Source organism: Microcaecilia unicolor, chromosome 9 (assembly GCF_901765095.1).
Source record: "Microcaecilia unicolor chromosome 9, aMicUni1.1, whole genome shotgun sequence".
In the NCBI taxonomy this organism is placed as follows: Eukaryota; Metazoa; Chordata; class Amphibia; order Gymnophiona; family Siphonopidae; genus Microcaecilia; species Microcaecilia unicolor.
Genome location: NC_044039.1, coordinates 169,575,591 through 169,599,187, shown reverse-complemented (window position 1 = coordinate 169,599,187; position 23,597 = coordinate 169,575,591). Strand labels below are relative to the sequence as shown.

Below are 23,597 nucleotides of genomic sequence, written 5' to 3'. Positions count from 1 at the left end.
ATCAATAACATTTAAATTTGTTTTTGTCTGTCTATGCTGTTTTATGAACTTGAAATTGGATTATTGTTTTCTGCAATTGTGCTAATATTTCAAAAAATTATTCTGAAAATCTGTTCTGTACTCAGCCTAAGACCACTGAGAGGTAACTTTAAATTTGAGCAGCAGAGAATTTATTTCCATGGCCAGAAAAGAATATCTGGCTTAGGGATATAGGTGCTGTGTTAGTACTGCAAACTGTAGTGTGACCTCTTTTTCCTGCAGAAGTAAAACACAGAGCTGAAGATTTGTGCACTGCCTTGAATATCTATTTTTTTTAGTATGAGAACAAAAGCCATGGGTAAAACAGCTAGAGCGATTCAGCTGCTTCCGTGTCTCAGGAATTACAAAATAAATCTGTCTTCATGCTTCATAGGACTCCTTGTTGATTGAAAATGGCTGCAATTAATAGACGTAGTCCTGAACTTAAGAGGAAAGTACAAATCCCAGTCTTGATGAACCATGAGCTCTAATTTCTTTTAACCTCCTGAAGGAAGGAAGACTTGTGAGCTCACCATGTCTGTGTGCATGTTCACCCCTCCCCCCCAATCATTTTTTTAGGGGGTCTTTTACAAGGCGTAATATCTCATGAACAGGTCTCAGCAGCCATGTTTGTAACTGCATCCCTGCTGCCAACTTTTAAAGGTGACGTGAAAATGACATCATCGTGCTCCACCAATCCCATTACAAAAAAACCTGCCACTCAATACAGTCAGGGCTTTTCACTTATTGCACTATAGTATTCTATAAAGAAAAAGTAGGCAACTCATTTTTTAAAAGAATATGCTCAAATAGGCATGTTCTTGGTGACTAAAGTAGGCACCCCTCTATACGAGTTACCCTCTAAGTACTTCTTAAAGAATGAACTCAGGAGCTTAGCCGAGATTGGTTGGCAAGAGTCAGTGGTGGGAGGCGGGGCTGGTGCTGGGCAGACTTATACAGTCTGTGCCAGAGCCAGTGGTGGGAGGCGGGGATAGTACTGAGCAGACTTATACCATCTGTGCCAGAGCCAGTGGTGGGAGGTGGGACTGGTGGTTGGGAGGCAGGGATAGTACTGGGCAGACTTATACAGTCTGTGCCAGAGCTGGTGGTTGGGGGGCGGGGATAGTGCTGAGCAGACTTATACGGTCTGTGCCCTGAAAAAGACAGATACAAATCAAGGTAAGATATACACAAAAAGTAGCACATATGAGTTTATCTTGTTGGGCAGACTGGATGGACCGTGCAGGTCTTTTTCTGCTGTCATCTACTATGTTACTATGTGAAGGGGCGGGACAAACCATATTTTTGGAAAAAATGGCCGTACATCTTTTTTCCGATAATACGGTTTGTGCCAGCCAAATGCATCGGATTTGTGCGGATTTTGAATTGGGCGGTATCGTTTTTCAGCGATAATGGAAACCAAAGGCGCCCAGCTCAAAAACGACGAAATCCAAGGCATTGGGTCATGGGAGGGGCCAGGATTCGTAGTGCACTGGTCCCCCTCACATGCCAGGACACCAACCGGGCACCCTAGGGGGCACGTAAACAATTAAAAAAAAAGCAAACTACCTCTGAAGTCCATAGCTCCCTTCCCTTGGGTGCTGAGCCCCCCCAAATCCCCCCCAAAACCCACTCCCCACAACTCTACACCATTACCATAGCACTTATAGCTGAAGGGGGGCACCTAGATGTGGGTACAGTGGGTTTGGGGGGCGGTTTGGAACGCTCCCATTTACCACCCCAACTGTGACAGGTAGGGGGGGATTGGCCTGGGTCCACCTGCCTGAAGTCCACTGCACCCACTAACAACTGCTCCAGGGACCTGTATACTGCTGTGATGGAGCTGGGTATGTCATTTGAGGCTGGCATACAGGTTGGAAAAAAAGTTTTTAAAGTTGTTTTTTTTGGGTGGGAGGGGGTTAGTGACCACTGGGGGAGTCAGGGGTGGTGATCCCCGATTCCCTCCGGTGGTCATCTGGTCATTTAGGGCACTTTCTTGGGACTTGTTCGTGAAAAAATAGGGTCCAAAAAAAGTGACCCAAATTCCCGCTAAAAATGCCTTTCTTTTTTCGATTATCAGCCGAGGACGCCCATCTCTCCTCGGCCGATAAACACGCCCCAGTCCCGCCTTCACCACGCCTCTGACACGCCCCCGTCAACTTTGCCCATTTCCTTGACAGATTGCAGTTGAAGACGCCCAAAATCGGCTTTCGATTATACCGATTTGGGCGCCCACGGGAGAAAGATGCCCATCTCCCGATTTGGGTTGAAATATGGGCGTCTTTCTCTTTCGAAAATAAGGCGGATATTGTAGCATCATCGGCGACCATTTTCGGGAAAATAAAACATTTTGCTTTTTCAAAAATGGCTATATTTGCTCTTCAGATTCTGGATGTTTTGAACAAAATGTCCAAAGTTGGACTTAGACAACATGCCGAAAATGTCCCTCAGAGTCAATCAGTACCTTTACTTTGACTGGTCCATTGTGTCACAGAGACCATAGCCAGAGAGTGTGGGCAGCTACTAGATAGGGATTTCCACACATTTACATGTGTAAGTGCTAGTTGGGCGCTAAGCATTATTCTACAAGCTTAGCATGCAACCTGCACAATGCACAACTGCTAGAGGGGCATATAAGTGAGTAGAGCTTGGGACAAAAACTGAGCATCTGCATTTGCAATAATCAACTGCTGAGGAATAAATGGCCATGAAATCAAAGTACCTTGATCACATGAGATTAGTCTTCTTTTTCTGTGACTCTAAAGATATAGAATCAGATGATAATGGTTACAATATTGCTGCTGGGGAACCTTTTGTCTTAGCCAGCAAATGGCCCATTTGATACTGAGAACCAGTTCAGAGAACCTTTCCCTTTCTCCTCATGGTAAATGAACCACAAATGAAGATGACATCAGTGGCACAGCAATAAGGATGTTCTTCAATCTTCCTCAGCCTTTGAACACTCCTGATGCTGCCAACAATTCCTCATCAGACACCGATAAAGAGAATTGATATTTCTTAGGTACAGATGTCCATTATTGGGATTTCTCCACATCTACAGATAATTCTGTTCTCTGGGTTCTGTCTAGAGCATTTGAAAAGCTATATAAATGTCCATACTGGATACCAGGTTATCAAATGTGAGGGAGGAGGAAGTAATAGATGAGTTTATACCCTAGAGGCTCCCTTAAAATTAAAAAAGAATTAAAACCTAGTATGTTTCAGTTGCATGAAAAATAAAATTGTCTTTCCACTTGGCGATAGCAAAACTGGAGGAAAACCACAGAGACAAAAAAAAAATAAGAACTAACAGAGAGAATGACAGATGCAGCGCATTGAATGATGGTCATCTTGAATTTGTCAGCTTTCTTGTTATTTGTGTCTATGGGGAAAAAAGCCTGCAAATTATCCTCTAAAAGTCACAATCTTCATCTGTTTTATATATTTATCAGTCTATTGCCTCTTATAGGAAGATCTACTATACATTGTTGAAAACATTTCATAGTTGGCATGCAATAATTTGACCTTTTTATGGCCAGTTTAAGGAGGCGTGTGTGTAGGGGGGGGGGGGGGGGAAGATTTGGATGCACATAAGAGCATAAGAATAGCCATACTGGGTCAGACCAATGGTCCATCTAGTCCAGTATCACGTTTCCAATAGTAGCTAATCGAGGTTACCAATACCTGGCAGAAACCCAACTAGTAGCAACATTCCATGCTACCAATCCCAGGGTAAGTAGTGGCTTCTCCCATGTCTGTCTCAATGGCAGACTATGGACTTTTCCTCCAGGAACTTGTCCAAACCTTTTTTAAACCCAGATACGCTAACCGCTGTTACCACATCCTCCGGCAAAGAGTTCTAGAGCTTAACTATTTGTTGAGTGAAAAAATATTTCCTCCTATTTGTTTTGAAAGTATTTTTTGTATCTCACACCTTTTCAGTTATAGTTCAAGATGAGTTATTTTTGGGTTCAGTATGTATTTCTATGTTCTTACAGAGGGCTTACATTATAATCTTGCAACCAGCTTATTTTCGAAAGAGAAAGACCCAAATCGGGAGATGGGCGACTTTCTCCCTTGGGCGAACAAATTGGTATAATCGAAAGCTGATTTTGGTCGTCTTCAACTGCACTCTGTCGCAGGAACGAACAAAGTGGACGGGGGCGTGTCGGAGGCATGGTGAAGGCGGGACTGGGGAGTGGTTATCGGCTGAGGAGAGATGGGCGTCTTTAGCTGATAATCGAAACAAGAAGGGCGTTTTTGACAAGAACTTGGTCCGCTTTATTTGGACCCTTTTTTTTTTCAGGTCCAAGTCCCAAAAAAGTGCTCCAACTGACCAGATGACCACCGGAGAGAATTGGGGATCACTTCCCCTGACTCCCATAGTGGTCACTAACCCCCTCCCACCAAAAAAAACCCCACTTTATAAACTTTTTTTGCCAGCCTGTATGCCAGCCTCAAATGCCGTACCCACCTCCATGACAGCAGAATGTGTTCTATCCTCCGACAGCCTTTCCCTGGTTCTGATGTGGCTCTCGGGTGAGTGTGACACCTTTTCTGCTATGCGCACTGCAGAGTCACATCAGCAATGCATTGTGGTGGGTGTAGGGTATTGGGCTCCGTGATTCCACTAGCTTGTGTTAAATGTTCACGATGTTGGTAGTTGGTAGGCTCTACTCCCATGGTGCTTTTCCCTCTGCTTACTGGGTCAGAGTGTGCCCTGTTTTGTTTCCGGTAGTCCATGAGGTAGTGGCCATTTTTGTAAGCCAGTTTTAGCTCCCTTTCATGTGTTACCCACGTTACTGAAAGTGGGCATTGTACAGCATTCTGCCAGCTCTGATGTACTGCTAATCTCAGTACCAGGGAGACTCTTTGCCAGTGGGGCACAACCTCTGATCTGCAGTTAACTGTGAGTAAATGTGCTTATTCGAATAAAGGACGTTTTTGGAGACATTAGTCTTCAGGTGTCAACTGGTGTGCCAAGGTTCTACAGCAGCAACAAGTCCTAGAGGCTTGGAGCACTTTTTGTGGGTACCGCAGTGCACTTCAGGCAGGTGGACCCAGGCCCATCCCCCCTACCTGTAACACTTATGCTGGTAAATGGGTGGCCTCCAAAACCCACTGTACCCACATGTAGGTGCCCCCTTCACCCCTAAGAGCTATGGTAGTGTTGTACATTTGTGGGTAGTGGGTTTTGGGGGAGGGGGTTGGGGGCTCAGCACCTGTGGTAAGGGAGCTATGCGTGTGGGAGGTGTTTCGGAAGTCCACCGCACTGACCTCTATGGTGCCCAGTTGTTGTCCTGGCATGTCAGGGGGGTCAGTGTACTACGAATCCTGGTCCCTCCCACGACCAAATGGCTCAGATTAGGACGTTGTTGAGCTGGCCGGTTTTAGTTTCCATTATTGCAAAAAAAAAAAAAAAATGCCCAGCTCAGAAACGAACAAATCCATGGCATTTGGTCCGTACAAACCGTATTTTCGAAACAAAACAAAGTCGTCCATTTTTTCGAAAATACGGTCTGTCCCTCCTCTTCACGTACCCGTTTTCGGACATAGACGCCCATGGAGATAGGCGTTCGCATTCGATTATGCCCCTCCACGTGACTTACTCAAGATCACAAGGAGTAGCAGTGGGATGATTAGGATACTCCTTTACTCTTAAAAAGACCCAATAAATAAGGAAAAGTAAGACAAACTATATAGTCAAATAAAGAATACTGTACTTACAGCATTAATTTCAATTTCTATGAACCTGAAACTATAAATAAAATCTCAGGTTAACAAGAGTTGCATTTTTCTTTCCAAAAGTCATTTTAATGGCTTACATTGAGGGATTCAAAAACAGAATATGTAAATGGAATAAGAATGAACTAAAAGGATACATTGGTTATCGGAAGTATTTTACTTGTCTGCCCTCACCCCCCCCCCCCCCACACACACTTGGGGTATATATACTTCCAAAAGAAAATACTCAAACTCACACTGACCACCAGGGTGGCTTAAGGGGTGAGCCAGTGAAGCTCTGGCTCAGGGTGCTCAAGCTTAGCAGCACCAAAAATCTACTTCACTGAATTGTCCCTTCACAGCAGCAGGTGTACATTCTTACCTCCTGTAGCTGTGCTGCTCCTGTACCTTGAGCTGTTTTACAGATTTGAAACAGGAAATGAGGCACTTACTGTTTCTTGGGAGAAACAAGAAAGGTCTTGTTTCATGTTTCAAACCTGTTGGGTATCCTTAGGAAGAGCAATAGCACAGTTGCAGGAGGAAGAGCATACTTCTGCTGCTCTGCCCACAATGGTGCTGCTAAAGCAGGTAGGAGCTGAAGCTGATGGTTGGGGGCTGGAGCTGGAGTAGGGGACTGGAGTTTGGAGACTGATGCCGATCCTGGGGCTGAGGGACTTGGAGTCGCAGAAAGGGACTGGAGGCTGATGCTAGAGTTAGAAGGGAGATGGAGGGTGGAGGCTGATGCTGAGGTTGGGAGCTGGGACTTGGTATGGATGCATGAGTATTAACTTTCAGTTTCTCTGTCTGAGTTGCAGGTTGTAACTTTTCTTTTTCATTTTTCTTTACTCCCTTTTTGTATTTTGATATTTTAGGTTAATGTATACCACTCAGAAAGCATACCATAAACTTGAACTTAAACTTGAACGGAGATGGAGGTTGAACCTGGGGCTGAGGCTGGGCATTGGGACAAGGGAGTTGGAGGATGGGGCTAGAGGCTGATGCTGGGGCTAGAGACTGGGAGTAGGAGAGGACTTGGAGATGATGCTGGGGGGAGAGGAGGACAGATTCTGTGAGGGGGAGAAGCAAGAGCATATGTCGGTATAGATGTTAGGAAAGGAGAGAAATAGGTATGGTGGAAAGGCAGGAGCAATGGATGCCTAGGAAAGGGGGTAAAGAAGCAGGAAGGCAGATCTGAGGACATAGGGATACAGGGGAGCAGGGACTCAGGCAGAGATTGTAGTATTGACTCTACTACCTTTCACCGAACTCACCATTCTGATCCTTATTGGTGTCCTTCTTCCTGCCTTGTCCTTCCTGTTTAGACATGACAGGAAAAAGGCCATGTGCAGCAAACAGGAAGGACAAGGCAGGAAGAAGGACACCAATAAGGATCAGAATGGTGAGTTTTAAAACACTGGGCATAATGTTTATAAAAATACATTTAGGCAGTGGCACCGAATGTATATAGAAAGTGCTCATTGCCAGTGACTATGGAGCCAATATTTAAATGGAGATAAGTAGGTAGGAGAGACTTCTACCTGTTTATCTCTTGCTGACTAGGTCATAACTGGATTTTTAGTGGCACATAACCAGATAGCACCAATGAATTTTGGGCAGACTGCCACAGCATTAATCCGGTTACTGTTGGGCTGGTCCAGGGTGGAGCTGGAACCTACCTGGTTATCAGCAATTTTTAGTTCGCTAACTGGGTAAGTCCCTAGATAAAGTCAGGACAGCAAAATAGCTGGGACCTGCATAAGCTCCGGCAGCAACAGAACAGAATCTCCACCCAGACTCACTCAAGAGCACAAAAACTTCTAGTGAAAACCAGTTCCAGTAGGAAGTACTGTCCTAATTATCTTGAACTGTGAGACATGCCTCAAATGGACCTAGCCAAAGAGTGGACAAACTATTCCAAAATCATACTATCGGAACATGTTTGCTCTTCTGTATAATGCTTCTTGTGCTTCCCATTTTGATCATGTCACCCCTCTTCTTGCTCAGCACCATTGGCTCCCTATTTCTTTCTGTTTGCAATATAAAACTCAAGAGTTCTTCATACTAATCTTCCTGCCTATCTTTCTGCTTTAATTAATCCTTACCGCCCCTCTCACGCCCTTTGCTCAGCTTATGAGAATCATCTCGCTCTACCCCCTGTGCACTGTTCTCGCCGTCAGTCTACTCGTCACTCTGCCTTTTTTTGGTGCTACCCCTTCCCTTTGGAATTCTCTCCCACTTTACCTTCGCTCAGAATGTTCTCTCCCTAAGTTTAAAGCAGCTTTAAAAACTCTTGTTTTTGCATTTCCAGATTTTACTAGGCCGGGAGACCAGTAGCTGACTTCTTATCATTGTGTGGGTGTGGTTTTTTTTGGTTTTTTTTTTAACTTTTTCTTTTCCTCCTGTCTCTTTAGCTTGGCCTTGATATTTTGGCATTCCTTTCCATTTCTATTTTAGATTGTTCACTATACTGCTTTGATTACTTATTTATTGCATTTTTAACAAAATATCCAAGCAACAGCATTTATATAGACAAGTGACTTATAAAGAAATGAACTATATCATCAATAAACATTCCCATTGAAGAAATTATAACATCATTGAAGCCCATAATAATAAGATCCAAAGTTAAAAAGGAGGAAAAAAAGAAACAGAAAATAGTTGAAACTTAAGACAATTAAGTACCTGAGAATACCAGACCAACCATTAATTAAGATGAAGAGCTAACACTAGTCTCCTGAGACTTGTTTAGTTACCAAAAAGGCAGAAAGATGTGAAGGGTCAAAGAATACATATTTAGTGGACTTATATCTAATGATGCATTTACATGGATATCTCAAAAAAAAGGTTTAACAAAAGAAATTGCCTACGTCAATGATGGTTTTCTCTAGAAACAACAGGAATTAATTGAATTTTGAAACCCATGAACAACTTATCGCTGTTTTTAAAGTACATACTCATCAGCCAAACTTTGGGCCTCTTCTACTAAACCACGTTAGCGATTCCTGCACAGCAAATGAGAGGAAACCCATTCAATTCCTATGGGCTTCCTCTCATTTGCTGCACTGGGAATCACTAGCACAGTATAGTAAAAGAGGCCTTTTATCCGGGGATAGTGCCACTGAGGCTACCAAAGTTTCTGGAGTGACAACTTCTGAATCCGACGTCTCTGAAATTGCAGAGACATTCAACAGAGGCTGTCCTTGTCCAGTAGATTCTTCAGGAAGATAATAAACCTGAGAAAAAGGTGGACATTTATCTTCAGGGATTCCCAATATTTCCTTAAGGTAGCGCTTCAACATTTTCCTAGGCGTAACTACAAACAACAGCACTTCTGATAAAAGAATCCATAGGCCCAATGATTGGTAGTACCAGCCACTGGGAGGGTCGAGCAGCAGCCTTATTGCATTGCTTTGGTATCCAGGGAACTAAAAATCAGAGAGGCAAGACAAGAAGCGCAACAGCTCTCAAGGTACATGTGGCCATCTTGGATCTACGTGCATGTACACCGCTGTGATTTTGCCACTGAAAAGTGATTTAGCAAGAACACAATAAACTATTAAACTAAACTTCCACCACCACCAAAAGAGCCACTTTACAATTTTGCGCTTAATATTTAAGTCTTGAAGACTTCAATGAATTTGATTGTTTTTTTTTTTACTTACCCCATCATCACAGAGAGGCACAGTAGAGGCAGCAGCATGATTTCAGCAGCTATAAAAAAAATTATTTATTTATTTGTTCTTATATCCCATATTATTGGAAAATTAATTTCAGTTCAATGTGGCTTACATTTAACACAACTCAATTACATTAACAATATACTGAATATAGTTACAATTAATAAGAATCAGTCATAGATATACAATTCTCTAATTTTACAATTCAATCTTAATTAAAGAATTTTTAAAAAAGATAAATTTGGGGGTTTTTACAAAATAGTAAATAATTATTTATATCCCTTATTTCCTTGGGAATTTGATTCCACCATTTATTTAGCTTCAAACATCTGTTTACCACAGTTTATTTTCATAAGTCAGAAATGTGCCTATTTCATTGGGGGGGGGGGGGGGGAAACAGGGGCTATTAATGCTTCTTCTCTAATACAATATGTAATTATTCAGGGCAGAAGAGAGATTCTATGCTGGCTATACAGGCCAAATGTTAGGCAAGAACAATCCTACACTGGCTACACCTCCGTGGAACATAGGAGCCAACATTTTTAAATGATTGACGGTGCTATACCCAACAGAAATTCCACCTTCCTTGACACAGTCAAGGAGTTTGCTCAATATTGGGGGTGCTCAAACACCCACAGAGCTTGCACTTATGCTGAGGAGGCCTACTTTGCCAGACCAATCCACCTCATTGATGACCTTATTACAGTGGCGTAGCCATACCTGACATTTTGGGTGGGCCCAGAGCTAATATGGTTGGGCACTAGGTGTGAGTAGTGTTTCTTGGGATACTTCTTAATAATGCCTTAGAGTGCACTTGATGATGGATTTCTAAGTAAACAGTCTGTGCAACAGCTCTACTGCATTAACACAAACCTCATACCTGGTTCATGGAACACTGACATTTTTAAATATAGTAATTTTATCCCATATCTTAAACTTGACCAAATTTGACTACTATAAGGCAAACATGTCAATGGCACATATCCTTCAAACTTTGCTTTGTAACAAATGCAAATGCCTGATTAAGCTGTATTCATAAAACAGGTAAATTCTGAAACCCTGACATTCCCATTTAAAATACCAGAGAAGTCAGACTCATATAGATCCCTACACAAACTACATGCACATAGAATCTTTTACATTGGTCACATGCAGAACACAGACCACCCCTTACCAACTGCAGAATAAAACACAAAAAATTAGAAATCGCAGAGATGCCAAGAACACAGACCATCCCTTACAAATTGCAGGATAAAACACAAAAAATTAGAAATCACAGAGATGGCAAATTACCCAGTTCCAGGCTTGAGATTGTAACCAGGTACCTCACTTGTGCAGCCAGGGATAGAACAATCTCCTCTAGCCACAGGCTCCCGGTACAGTGAAGAAACAGATGTCCACCAGTAACTTCAATCTTAAGAACTTTTATTCCATGCGGGTTTCTAGTACACAGTTCCAATAGCAGCATAGCACATACCAGGATTCAATACAGGGTTACAGTCAGCTCCAGTCTGGGCTCTTTATCCAGTGCACAATAAACAGTAGTGCAATTCCCAAGACCAACAGTTCTTTCAGTTCATCATCACAGTTCAGTCACCAAGCAGCAGTTTCTACCTTCTATTCTCTTTACCTTCAGGAGAGTTCAATATTTTAGGGACTCCTTCTACCCAAGGGTTTTCCCCTGCATCAGCTTCACAGTGAATTCAATACTTTTGGGGACTTCCTCTCACCCAAGGAATTTCAGCCTGCTTCAGTACTTTAGGGACCTCCCTGCCCAAGGATTTTCAGCCTGCAACTGCTTCTCTCCTTCTGCTTCTCTCTCCTGAACTGAACTGAACTCCCCTCCTGAGACTCCTTCCCACCTGCCTAATCAATCCCTGGCTTCTGCCTTCACAACCAATCATTCTCCACTCGTCAGCTTCTCTACACACCCATACCAGCTGAGTTGAGCATTAGCCTAATGAGGAGCTCCTGCACACAGGGTTTCCTAGCTCTCTGTCCCCCTAGGGGCAGCCAATCTACACATCCTGTCAGTTTATTCCCTTGTCTTCCCCTATTGCAGCTAGAAGTCCAGTCCGGGTTCCTCATCTCACCCCCTGGCTCCTTGCCTGCAATGCCTTCTGGGGCTTGTAGTTCAGACTGAAACTGCCTTAACCCAACTATCCTGGAGGTGACTTTATCACAAGATTTTGTGCAGTCCTGATTTAAACTTTATAACCCAAATCAGTGTGGGATTTGCAGTGCCTGATTCTGCCCATGGAAATCAGTGTTGCAAGTCCCATAACAATGGGGTGGTCAGAAATGCAGGACTGCTCCAAAATCTCCAGCCTGGAACTGTAGTCTGGCATCAACCCTGCCCTTCCCCCTCCCCCATAGTTTGGCATCAGCCGCGGGAGAAAAGGCAGCGACAGCGATCAAAGCAGTGGCGTACCTAGGATAGTTGACACCCAGGGCTGGTCATTTTTTAACACCCCCCCTCCAAAATCTAGTACTAGGCATACCGAGAATACAAAACATTCAGGAGCTATAGAGCAATTCTAGCATACCATAAGCAATCATTTCTACAAGTCACACAAGGAAAAGGAAAGCATCTTAAACACTACAGTGAGCACTAGAACATCAATTCACCTATTGTAAAACAAAACCAGACAGAATAGTACAGATTGTCGATCCTGCAGTCAATGCCAACTGAAAGCCATGTCTTTTCCACAAACACAGATACACCCTAATCCACTATAGAATAAGTAATAATAAACTTTCTATTTAGACAAAAATTAAACTGAACCCCCAAGATGCCAGACTCTGCATACAATTGAATTGATTTACACTTTTCTGACAACTGACAGGTCAGTTATGACCCATGAACTGCATAGCTAAAAGGCTCAAACTTAAAATGCCTGAAAGCTGCATCTTTTTGTGCTCTCTGTACTTTCTGCTGGAAACTGTGAATTCGAGGTCTTGCTGATTCAGCAAGGAGCACTCTTCCCCTCCCTGACAGAATTGGTGCCCTTGACTCTATATCACAAGGACATTAAGAATGTACACAGTTTGAAAGTGAAGATGTGTTGAGATTTCTAGACAAAACAATGATAAGACTGGGTTTTGGAGAAATTCCCGTTACAAAGTGACGGCTACAATCTCCTGTAAGAGAAACCTTGGACTTATTATAAGATGCTGTGTTCCATAAACATTTAGATAGTGTTTTTCATTTTATGTAAACGATGAAGTAAGACAGAAATTAGCTGAAGTAAGACAGAAATTAGCTGAAGTTGCAAGGTTGTATGATTTAGGAGGGAAATGATGCCCAATCCACTGTATATAAGGCACTGTTGTATTGTATTAGACAGAGGCTGAGATGATCAAAAGTGAGTAGGTCTTTACCGCGTTGGTCTCTCTCTCCCTCTCATAACAAATTGCTATTTGTTATTGGCTGATTGCTTTGTTATTATCTAAACTGGTAAGGAATAAAAACTTTCTCTTTGGAAGAAACATAACCTCTGTCTTTTCTGTCACCCCATATCTTGGGGGTGGCTGGTCCACTGTACCTTGGGGTGGGTGTAAGGAGGCAGAAAACCCTATTGGTATATTTCTTATGGTAAGTAGAAAGGCCAGAGAAAGAATTACCACATATTATAGCCTGAGACTGGGTGGTTAGCAGAGGGGACCATATAACCCCAGACTCCACTATAAACACAATGCAACACCACAGAAACAGAAAATGTCCCCTAGTACTGTGCAAAATATAAAGACAGCAGATGTTGGCCTCCCTCAAGTTGATTATTATATTAACAACTGAGTGTCCCAACGTTTACTTGAGGCTTTTCCTCCTTAGACAACTCTAGTACATCGTCAATGGTAGATATCTTGTACTTGTTGATTGGTTAGTAAACGTAGTGATATTCTACAAGCTTCAGCATGGTATTTAGATTTATCTCTGGAAAATTTAGAATTAAACATGATTTTTTTTTAATCTGTTATAATGTCTAACAATTTCCAGATGTTCTTCATCTGTCATTGATATGACTGTGGCAGAATTCAAAATGGCATGGGAGGAACACAGAGGATCGCTAATTAGAACATGAATGGTATTAAAAAAACCTTAAAGGGTTGCATATGTATTTGCATATCAGGTGGTGCTTAGATGGCAACTCTGGCTGTATCAGCTAATGCTGGTGCTGGGCTGGCTTGTATGGTCTGAGTGCCTCATAGAGTATCCTGGTTTAGGATGGGCTGGAGAGAGCTCTGTGTCACGCGTGTGGCCGTGCCCTTATGTTCAGATCTACTGTTTCTCTGTATTTAGCTCTGTGACCTCTCCAGTCTGCCTTTTTCCCTATTGTTGTTCTTCCTGTAAGCCAAGCCTCGCTTTGGTCTCCCTGCTTCTGCTTAATTTCCTGTTGTTGTTCTTCCTGTTAGCCAAGCCTTGCTTTGGTGTCCCTGAAGCCAAGTCTCGCTTTGGTCTCTCTGCTTCTGCTTCATTTCCTACTTGTGACATCATCAGCCTACTCCTTTATAAGGACCCAGGGAGCTTTCCTATGTGGCCTTTGCAAGAGGTCTCTTAATCTTGTGTTATCTGTTTAGATAATTTCCCTGCTTGGCTTTGTTCCTGAGCATCTTGCTTCTGAAGGTCTGTTCTGTGTTTCTTTGAGTCTTGTGTTTCAATGCTTTGCTTTGTTTCTGTGTGTTTGCTTTTGTACCTTGATCCTGAAAGCCTGGCTCTAAAGCCACACCTTGCCCTTGGTGTCTGTATCTGTTTGACTCTACCCTTTGCTCCTGCTTTTAGTCTAGCCCTGCTTTTGACTCTTGCTATAGTTAAGCTCTGTGTTTAAGCCAATCTCTGTGTTTAGCTAAGCTCTGTTTCTGTTTTCCCTGTTCTGTTTCCTGTGTGTGTAGCTCTTGTCTGTTAATTCTGAGAGTCTGTAGAAGCCAGCATTGTCCCTGATTACGTCACTGTTATGCACCTGTGTCTGCTGCCTCTCAGTCTCTCTGGCCTTTCCCTTTCCAGCTGTGGGTGCTGGTAAGCACATTGCTTCTTTGTTTGTCTTCTCCTAGTCTGCTTAATCCTTTGCCTGCTATGTTTGCTTCCTGGCTCTTGAGCTCTGTTTCTGCCAAGTTCTGTTCCTTTGTGTGTTTGAGCCAGGTTCTGCTCCTGCTCTATGTTTGAGCTAGTTCTGTCCCAGTTCCCTACTAAGCCAAGTCCCTTTCAGTATCCTGTTCCAGCCAAGCCAAGTCCCTTTCAGTATCCTGTTCCAGTCAAGCCAAGTCTGTTTAAGTATCCTGTTCTAGTCAAGCCAAGCCAAGTCTGTTCCAGTATCCTGTTCCAGTCAAGCCAAGTCTGTTCCAGAATCCTGTTCCAGTCAAGCCAAGCCGAGCCCATTCCAGAACCCTGTTCCAGTCAAGCCAAGCTGAGCCCGTTCCAGAATCCTGTTCCAGCCAAGCCTGTTTGAGAATCCTGAATCTTGTTTGAGAATCCTGAATCCTGTTCCAGCCCAGCCTGTTCAAGAATCCTGAATCCTGTTTGAGAATCCTGAATCCTGTTCCAGCCAAGCCTGTTCAAGAATCCTGAATCCTGTTCGAGAATCCTGAATCCTGTCCCTGCCTTGTTTATTGTCTTGCTTCTGTTATTATTGTTGCCTAGCTCCTATCCTGTCTTGCCTGTCTAGTTGTGCTTTGTCTTGTCTCTTTCAGTCTGGTCCTGTCTGGATCCAGTCCTTGCCTTGTCCTTGTCTTGCCCTTTTCTGGACCCAGTTTTAATCTACTTCCGTGTTTTGCCTTGTCTTGCCCTTTTCTGGACCCAGTTTTAATCTACTTCCATGTTTTGCCTTGTCTTGCATTTCTGGGTCCCAGTCCCAGTTTTAATCTAGTTCCGAGTCTTGCCTTGTCCTGTCTGGGTTCCAGTTCTGGCCCTTTGCCTTCTTTTCCTTGCCTCGTCTGGATCCGGTTCTTGTGTTGTCCATTGTGTTTAGTTACCTCTGTCCTGCCTTGTTGAGTTTGTTAGTTAATCCTAGTCCAGTCTGTTCTGATTCCTGCCTGTTCCAGTCCCAGTGATTTGTCTGCCAAAGCTCCGGCTTTGGTCCAAGGGCTCACCATTCCTGACAGTTGTGACACTCTGATGGAAACTCTATTAATTTGGAATGTGAGAACAGTGCCGGGAAGACTTTTACAGTCTGTGTCCCACAAATTACAAGATGGTTTCAGATAGGCTTTGACAGCAACTCCAGTAGTTGGAGCATAAGGACAAAGCTGGGCAGACTTCTATAGTCTATGTCCCAGAAACAACAAAGAAAGACCATGATCAAGTATATAATATCACGTTCATTGTTGATTTAATCTAGAATTGATAATTAATGTGACTATTGGGCAGACTGGATGGATCATTCAGGTCTTTATCTGACGTCACTTACTATGTTACTATCAGGCTCATTTTCAAAAGAGATGGATGTCCATCTTTCAACATAAATCAGCACTTGGATGTCCATCTCTCATAGACATCCAAATCGGTATAATCGAAACCTGATTTTGGACATCTCTAGCGAAAGTCCATCGCAAGGACGTCCAAATCTGAAGGTGGCATATCGGAGGTGTGGTGAAGGCAGGACTTGGGCGTGCCTAAGACTTGGACGTCTTTGAGCCATAATGGAAAAAGGCAGACACGTCCTAAACTAAAACTTGGATATTTTCACCCGGACATGTTTTTATTACGAATAAGGCACAAAAAGGTGCCCAAAATGACCAGATGACCACTGAAGGGAATTGGGGATGACTTCCCGTTACTCACCCAGTGGTCACTAACCCTCTCCCACCCTCAAAAAGCATCATTAAAAATATTATGTGCCAGCCTCTATGCCAGCCTCCGATGTCATACTCAGGTCCATCACAGCGCATGCAGGTCCCTGGAGCAGTTTTAGTGGGTGCAGTGCACTGCAGACAGGTGGACCCAGGCCCATACCCCCCTACCTGTTACATTTGTGGAGGAAACAGCGAGCCCTCCAAAACCCATCACAAATCCTCTGTACCTACATGCCCCTCTTCACCCGTAAGGGCTATGGTAGTGGTGTACAGTTGTGGGTAGTGGGTTTTGGGGGGGCGGTTTGGGGGCTCAGCACACAAGGTAATGCAGCTATGTACCTTGGAGCATTTTATGAAGTCCACTGCAGTGCCCTCTAGGGTGCCCGATTGCTGTCCTGGCATGTCAGGGGGACCAGTGCACTACAAATGCTGGCTCCTCCCATGTCCAAATGGCTTGCATTAGGACGTTTTAGACATGGACGTCTTTGGTTTCGAAAATCGCTGAAAGTCAAAGACGTCCAAATCTAGGGCATCCAAATCCAAGGACGTCCTTGGTATTTTCGAAACAAAAGATGGACGTCCATCTTTTTTCGAAAATGAGCTTTTCCCCGCCTCTGGATTTGGACATTTTACAAATACGTCCAAATCCAAACTTAGACGTTTCTTTCGAAAATGCCCCTCCACATATTTGTTTATTTTATGTATTTGTATTGTGTATTTTATTAAGGTTTGCTTGTACTGTGCCCAGAATGGAAGATGGTGTACATACAGTGGTGTGCTGGTAAATTTTTAACAACAGGCTCTCTCCCCCGTCCACCACTGCGCCCCCCCCCCGTCCACCACTGGGCCCCCCCATCCACCTCTGCACCCCCCTATCCCGCCCAGCAATTCTCTTCTCTCCCCTGCCCCCCTCTATCCATTCATGCCCAGCAATTGTCGTCTCTCCCCTGCCCTACTCTACCCATCCCTGCCCAGCAATTGGCTTCTCTCCCCTGCCCCCCTCTTCCCATCCCTGCCCAGCAATTGGCTTCCCTCCCCTGCCCCCCTCTACCCATCCCTGCCCAGCAATTGGCTTCTCTCCCCTGCCCCCCTCTACCCATCCCTGCCCAGCAATTGGCTTCTCTCCCCTGCCCCCCTCTACCCATCCATGCCCAGCAATTCTCCTCCCTCCCCTGCTGCTCCCAAACATGTGCAGCGATTCTCCTTCCTCCCCTGCCGTCCCCTCCCGCTCCCATCCATCTTGTTTATTACCTCTCCGTTGAAGCGCCGCGTTATTTAAGCCGTGCTGCCCGTCTCCAGCCTTCCCTGCTTGCTTGATGAGTTCGTTCGTGCCCTTAGTCCCGCCTTCTGACGTCATACGTCTGTAATGGAGCCGGCTCGCCCCAAACAACAACCGGCTCGCAAGAGCTGTCAAAATTTAACAAGCGGCTCTTGCGAACCGGACAGAGCCGGCTCCAGCACACCACTGTGTACATAAGAAATCTTTTTAGATAAACAAATAAATAGCAGTTAGGGCATTACTTCTTTTTAGCCACTCCTGCCTTTTGAAGATGTGGAGGGGCATTTTCGACATGGCATCTGAGTCAGACTTTGGATGTTTTGCGCTAAACGTCCAATATCCAAATAGCAAATGTACCCATTTTCGAAAAAAGAAAAAACATCTATCTTTTTTTTCAACAATAAAATTTTGAAGAAGGTTTTGTGCTTTGGATGTTTTGATTTTTGGTCTATTTTTGAAAAACAAAAAAACCCCAAATAAGGGCCAAATGTAGAAATTCATGCCATTGGGATGTATGAGGAGCCAGTATTTTTAGTAGACTGGTCCCACAGACATCCCAGGACAGCAATGGGGCACCCTAGATGGTACTTCTGTGCACTTCATAAAAATGATCCCAGGTACACAGTTCACTTTTGCTCTCTTATCTTGTTCCCTGAGCCCTCCAAAACCCACCCAAAACCCACTGCCCTCCACTGTGCACCACTATAATACCCCTTATAGGAGAAAGGGGCCTCTATATGTGGGTACAGTAGGGTTTTAGTAACTTTGGGAGGGGGGGGGGGTCACAGTTTCCACCACAAGTGTGACAGGTAGAGAGAGATAGGGACTTGAGTCCCCTACTCCATAATGCACAGCACTGACCACTACACCACTCCAGGGACCTGCATGCTGCTTAAATAGACATGACTTTAACACCTGAGGTTGTCATAGAGGCTGGTAAGTTATATTTTTATTCACATTTTGGGGGGTTGGGAGGGGGTCAGTGACCACTGAGGAGAATTGGATGGGTCACCCTTGATTCCCTCCAGTGATCATTTAGGGCACCTTTTAGTGCCTTATTGTTCTGGAAACAGGTCTAGTCCAAAATGTTGAAGTTTCAGCCCTAGCCATTTTGGTTTTGTTCCATTATGGCTGTAAAACACCCAAGTGTTAGGCACACCTTAATCCTGTCTTCGAAACATCCCTGACATACCCCTTGTGATCTGGATGGACTGCAGACAAATTGCATAGATAAACATCTGCAAAGTAGGTTTTGAAAATACCAATTTGGACCTTTTGAGAAGAAAAACGTCCAAATGGTGCTCTATGCCACTTTTTAGAAGTCTTTCTCTTTCGAAAATGAGCCCCATAGACACACAGAACCAACAAAGGTACATGCACACAGAGATGCAGAGGGTTGGAACGAATTTCATGAGCCATGATTTGCCCTCTTGTTATTAATTAGTATAACCCCAGTTGTCTGAATAAGAATAGGGCCAGCATTCACAGAGCTCAGTATCCTCTCTATGTGCTACTATTCTCGCAGTTCCTGCTGTGAGATTTTCTTGGGTTGGGGGTGGGGGTGGGATTTACTTGAGGGAGCAGACAATAGAGTATGTGAGTCTGACTGCAGAACATTTATAGAAAACCACAGAAGACTGGACTGGTGTTTCAGAATATTTATTTATTTGTTACATTTATATCCCACATTTTCCCACCTATTTGTAGGCTCAATGTGGCTTACAATATCTTTTCAGAAAATATGTTTAGCATGAGGGTAAACAGATGTAGCAAGCAGTTTAGTCTCAGGGCTAATTTCATAAGCAGAAATTTAAGAAGCAACAGTTCTGTCTATAATCCTTTGGAACATAAATTGGTTCTTAAACCCGATGTCCCTTCCTGGTTCTTGGAGTCACCTTAGGATGAGTGGTTAGGGAAATTCTCTACTCCCATGTGAATTCCTTCTCTTACCTTGGATCCATTGATAGCTCCATATGATTCTTCACTTCTTCTTCCTTTTCTCCTTTATCTTGGTAACTGGTTGACACCTCTGTGCAAACTCATTCTAGGGACACTCTTCATCTCCTTCTCCTTTCTTTCAGGTAACATTTAGGCAACCAAAAATATCACCTCCCCCTTATTTTTCCAGTCAGCCCTGGATTAACCATTAAGCAAAATAAGCACGTTCTAGGGGCACCACAGTTTCCCCCCCCCCCCCTATCTATCATGCCTTTAACTCTTTCACTGCCATCTGCCACACCCATTATCCAACATGAATTTCAGTGTTTTTCTAATCAATATCTAATATAATAATTTGATCCTTCAACATTCCAATTTGTCTCACTGGGATCGTAACCACCTGCTGACATCACTCCTCCAACGTTCTCCTCCAACGTTCTCCTCAAACATTCCAATGTGTGTCACTGAGATTGTTACCATCTGCTGATGTCACTCCTCCAATGTTCTCCGTCCCCTTCCCTCCCAGTTCCATGGGACCCTGGAACTGGGAGGGAGGGACGGAGGGACAGAGGGAGGGGGACCCTGGAAATGGGAGGGAGGGAGGGGGACACTGAAACTCGGATGGGGGAGGGAGGGGGCCTGGAACTTGGAGGGAGGTAAAGGGGCAGGGGAGAGATGCTGCACATGGATGGATGGAGGGGGCAGGGCACAGAGGACATTACCTGCATATGGATGAATGCAGGGGAGAGAGCATAATGCAGGGGAGGGAGGGGACCCTGAAACTCGGAGGGAGGCAGGGAGGGGACGACCCTGGAACTTGGAGGCAGGGAGGGAGAGAGGGGACGACCCTGGAACTCAGAGGGAGGGAGGGAGGGAGGGGGACGACGACCCTGAAACTCAGAGGGCGGGAGGGAGGGGGGACCCTGGAACTGGGAGGGAGGGGTGGCCCTGGCACACACTCTCATGCTCACACACACACTCTCTCTCTCACAGACACACTCGCACCCAGTCTCACTCTCTCTCTCTGTCACACACACACACACTCGCACATTCACTCTTTCTCTCTCTCACACAGTCACTCTCACACACACTCTCTCAAATATACACACTCCGAGGAAAACCTTACTAGCGACCACTTCATTTGTGACAGAAACGGGCCTTTTTTACTAGTATATATATATATATATATATATATATATATTAGAAAAACACTAAACTGCTTGCTACATCTGTTTACCCTCATGCTAAACATACTTTCTGTAAAGATATTATATATATATAATGTTTTGTTTCATATAATAATGATATTTCTCAGCACTTTTCAGTTAAGCAATTGAAGGGCCAAGTGGCGCCATTGCTGGGCTGTGCTTAGGGCATCAGTTGGACTTAATCCAGCCCTGTTTCCAGTACACAGGCATCTCTGAGACTTCTCAGAAATTTCCTCAGATGCCTCTCTGCCTTTAGGAATGGACAATTAGATTAAAATCTTACTTCTGATCATAAAGAAAGCAACAAGGGAGAAACCAGGTACTCACAATCATGGGGAATGATTCTACTTCCACTGCAATTTCACGCTGGGCTTCTATAAATTAAACGTCAAATTATATGAGGGTCAGTAGAATTTCTAGACCCCACTTCTTTTTACTCAGTGAACAACAGCATTCAATATTGTTAATGTTTAGTAGAATACACAGGAGAAAAGCCTGCAATAACTAAATCAACTCAAATTGTTCACAAGGAAAAAGTCTTACTTCTTTCAAATCCAACTAAAATTTCACAACTGTTATAGGAAAAGGGAACCTCAACTATGATAGCTACCATTGTTCATTCTAACCCTGTGGTTCCTAAATCAGGTCCTGGAGGCACACCAGCCAGTCAGATTTTCAGGATATCCACAATGCATATTTATGAGGGAGATTTGCATGCACTGCCTCCACTACATGCAAATCTGTCTCATGAATATTCATTGTGGATATCTTGAAAACCTGACTGGCTGGGGTGCCTCCAGGATCAGGTTGGAGAACCATTGCTCTAAACTGTGTGGGAGTCCTTGAATTCCATTGCATTGCAGTGGGGGTTGTGCTTCAATACTGTGTTTTCAATCACTAGAGAAAAGCAGTTACCTGGAGTCTGGCAGAGCTTGCCTGTCTGTCACTATTGAAAATGTGATAGTGATACAACACCACCTCCCCCCCCCCCCCCCCCCCGGCAGGGCTGTAGGTGGAGGACTCCTGCACAGCTTAGAGCAGGGGCTCTCAACCCAGTCTTCAAGACACACCAAGCTAGTCAGGTTTTCAGGATACCCATTCACTGTGACTGAAAACCTGACTGGCTTGGTGTGTCCCAAGGACTGGGCTGAGAACTCCTGGCTTAGAGGGAACAGGTAAAGCTACCCTCCCGATGAGGGTGTTATAACATGACAATATACTCCTATTTTTTCTCTACTTGTATGTGCTTGCTGCAGGGCACACACTATTCTAGTAGTGAGTGACACAGGGTCACTATGGGGGTCTTTTACAAAGCAGCAGTAAGCCCAACTCAGGCTTGCCACACGCTAAATCGGATCTACTGCTGGCCCATGTCCACCGGCAGTAGTTCCAGCTGGATCGTGCGCCATTTTCATGTTTTCTCTAGCGCTAACCTGGCAGTAATTGGGCATTGCTGCATGCTGCCTGGTTATCACCGGGTTACTGTGGGAGCCCTCACTGCCACCTCAATGGGTAGCGGTAAGTGCTTCCTGCTGCATGGCTACATGATAAGGGTTATCTTAACGCATGGTTATTTTTTTTGGGGGGGGGGGGGGCTTTTTACCCACTGTGGTAAAAAGGGCCCTGACACATGGGAAAAATGGCCCCCACTGCTACCACAGGGCCCTTTTTCCCACAGCTTTGTAAAAGGACCCCTATGTTAGATCACAGTGCACCTATAGAGGGAGCCAAGTAATTGAGACGTGAACACTGCCAGCCTTACTGAACCAGAATACTTTTAACTTTTCAGAGATTTACCTTGGGCCAGGGCCTGCTCCCGCTGCAGCCTGCATAATTGTCCTTCCTAACCACTTCAGCTAACAACAATGAGTTGCTAAGAGACAAGTAAGCCAATAGGATCATTTGTTTTACAGAGACTGATTGAATGAGCCAGTTGGAATAGGTTTATATGCTTTAAATATGTTTTGGAGCATGCTGAAAGACTTCCTTTAATGCTAAATGCTTTATATGCTTTAAATGCCTGTTAGCATAACATAGTTGTACTAAAACATAGTCAGATAGTTATTTAGTTATCTTACAATTATCACACCATCTTTCAACTGTATGTATGTTGTGACGTATCCTTCTACCATTTCCTTTTAACAGCACATGCTAAGACTGCCTTGTTAGCATCATATAGTAGCACTATAATATAGTTAATTAGTTATCTTATAGTTACTATACCATCTATCAATTGTATGTATGCTGACATATTGATATGCTTATCCCACCACACACATTCACTCACCATCCAACATAAATATTTCATCAGTATGTTCATCCTGATACTATCAATCACCATCCACTCAATCAATATAACACACGCGACTCTCACAACCTCTTCAACTGAATTCACCATGTCATCATTCCTCCAATACCACCCAAGCACCCACACAACACCTACTCCCTTACAAACCAACAACAACCTTAGAAACCTTCCACTGTCCAGGATACCATCCTTGAAAACAGAAATAAACCCCCACAATACCAAAACACAAGACAGCTTACCAAAATCCGCCCATCTCCTCATACCAATGATCCACTTCTAACTGTCCGAATAGGATACATTAATGCAAGATCAGTGGTTAATAAAAGTGAAATCATCACAGACTGGATCACCTCAGAGAACCTGGATCTACTTTTCATCACGGAAACTTGGATCCGCCAATCGGAAGATCCTATCATAAACGAACTATGTCCTCCGGGCTACAAAATATCTCACTGGCCTAGGAAAGACAAAAGAGGAGGAGTAACTGCATTCATCTACAGATCATACTTCTCCACAGAACCCACCTCAGAAACCATCTCAACTCAACTCGAAATTGCCTCTATAAAACTATATAGCCCCATACTATGCGAACACTTAACCTGCATACTGTTCTACAGACCTCCCAATAACTGGAACCATAGCCAAACCACATTCATGGA

At 44.1% G+C, this 23,597-nt stretch overlaps 1 protein-coding gene across 1 annotated transcript in view; it reads right to left on the bottom strand.

The window, feature by feature from the left end:
- LOC115477092 (galectin-3-like) overlaps positions 1-20,980 on the bottom strand; it is a 52,419-nt gene extending 31,439 nt beyond the window's left edge. Inside the window, exons 1-3 of the mRNA XM_030213709.1 lie at positions 20,958-20,980; positions 9,405-9,453; positions 5,746-5,776 (exon numbers count right to left, since the gene is read on the bottom strand). Of these exons, the coding sequence (XP_030069569.1) occupies positions 5,746-5,750 (5 nt within the window). The 5' untranslated portion in view covers positions 5,751-5,776; positions 9,405-9,453; positions 20,958-20,980. The remainder of the gene's footprint in view (positions 1-5,745; positions 5,777-9,404; positions 9,454-20,957) is intronic.
- Positions 20,981-23,597: the final 2,617 nt, after the last annotated feature.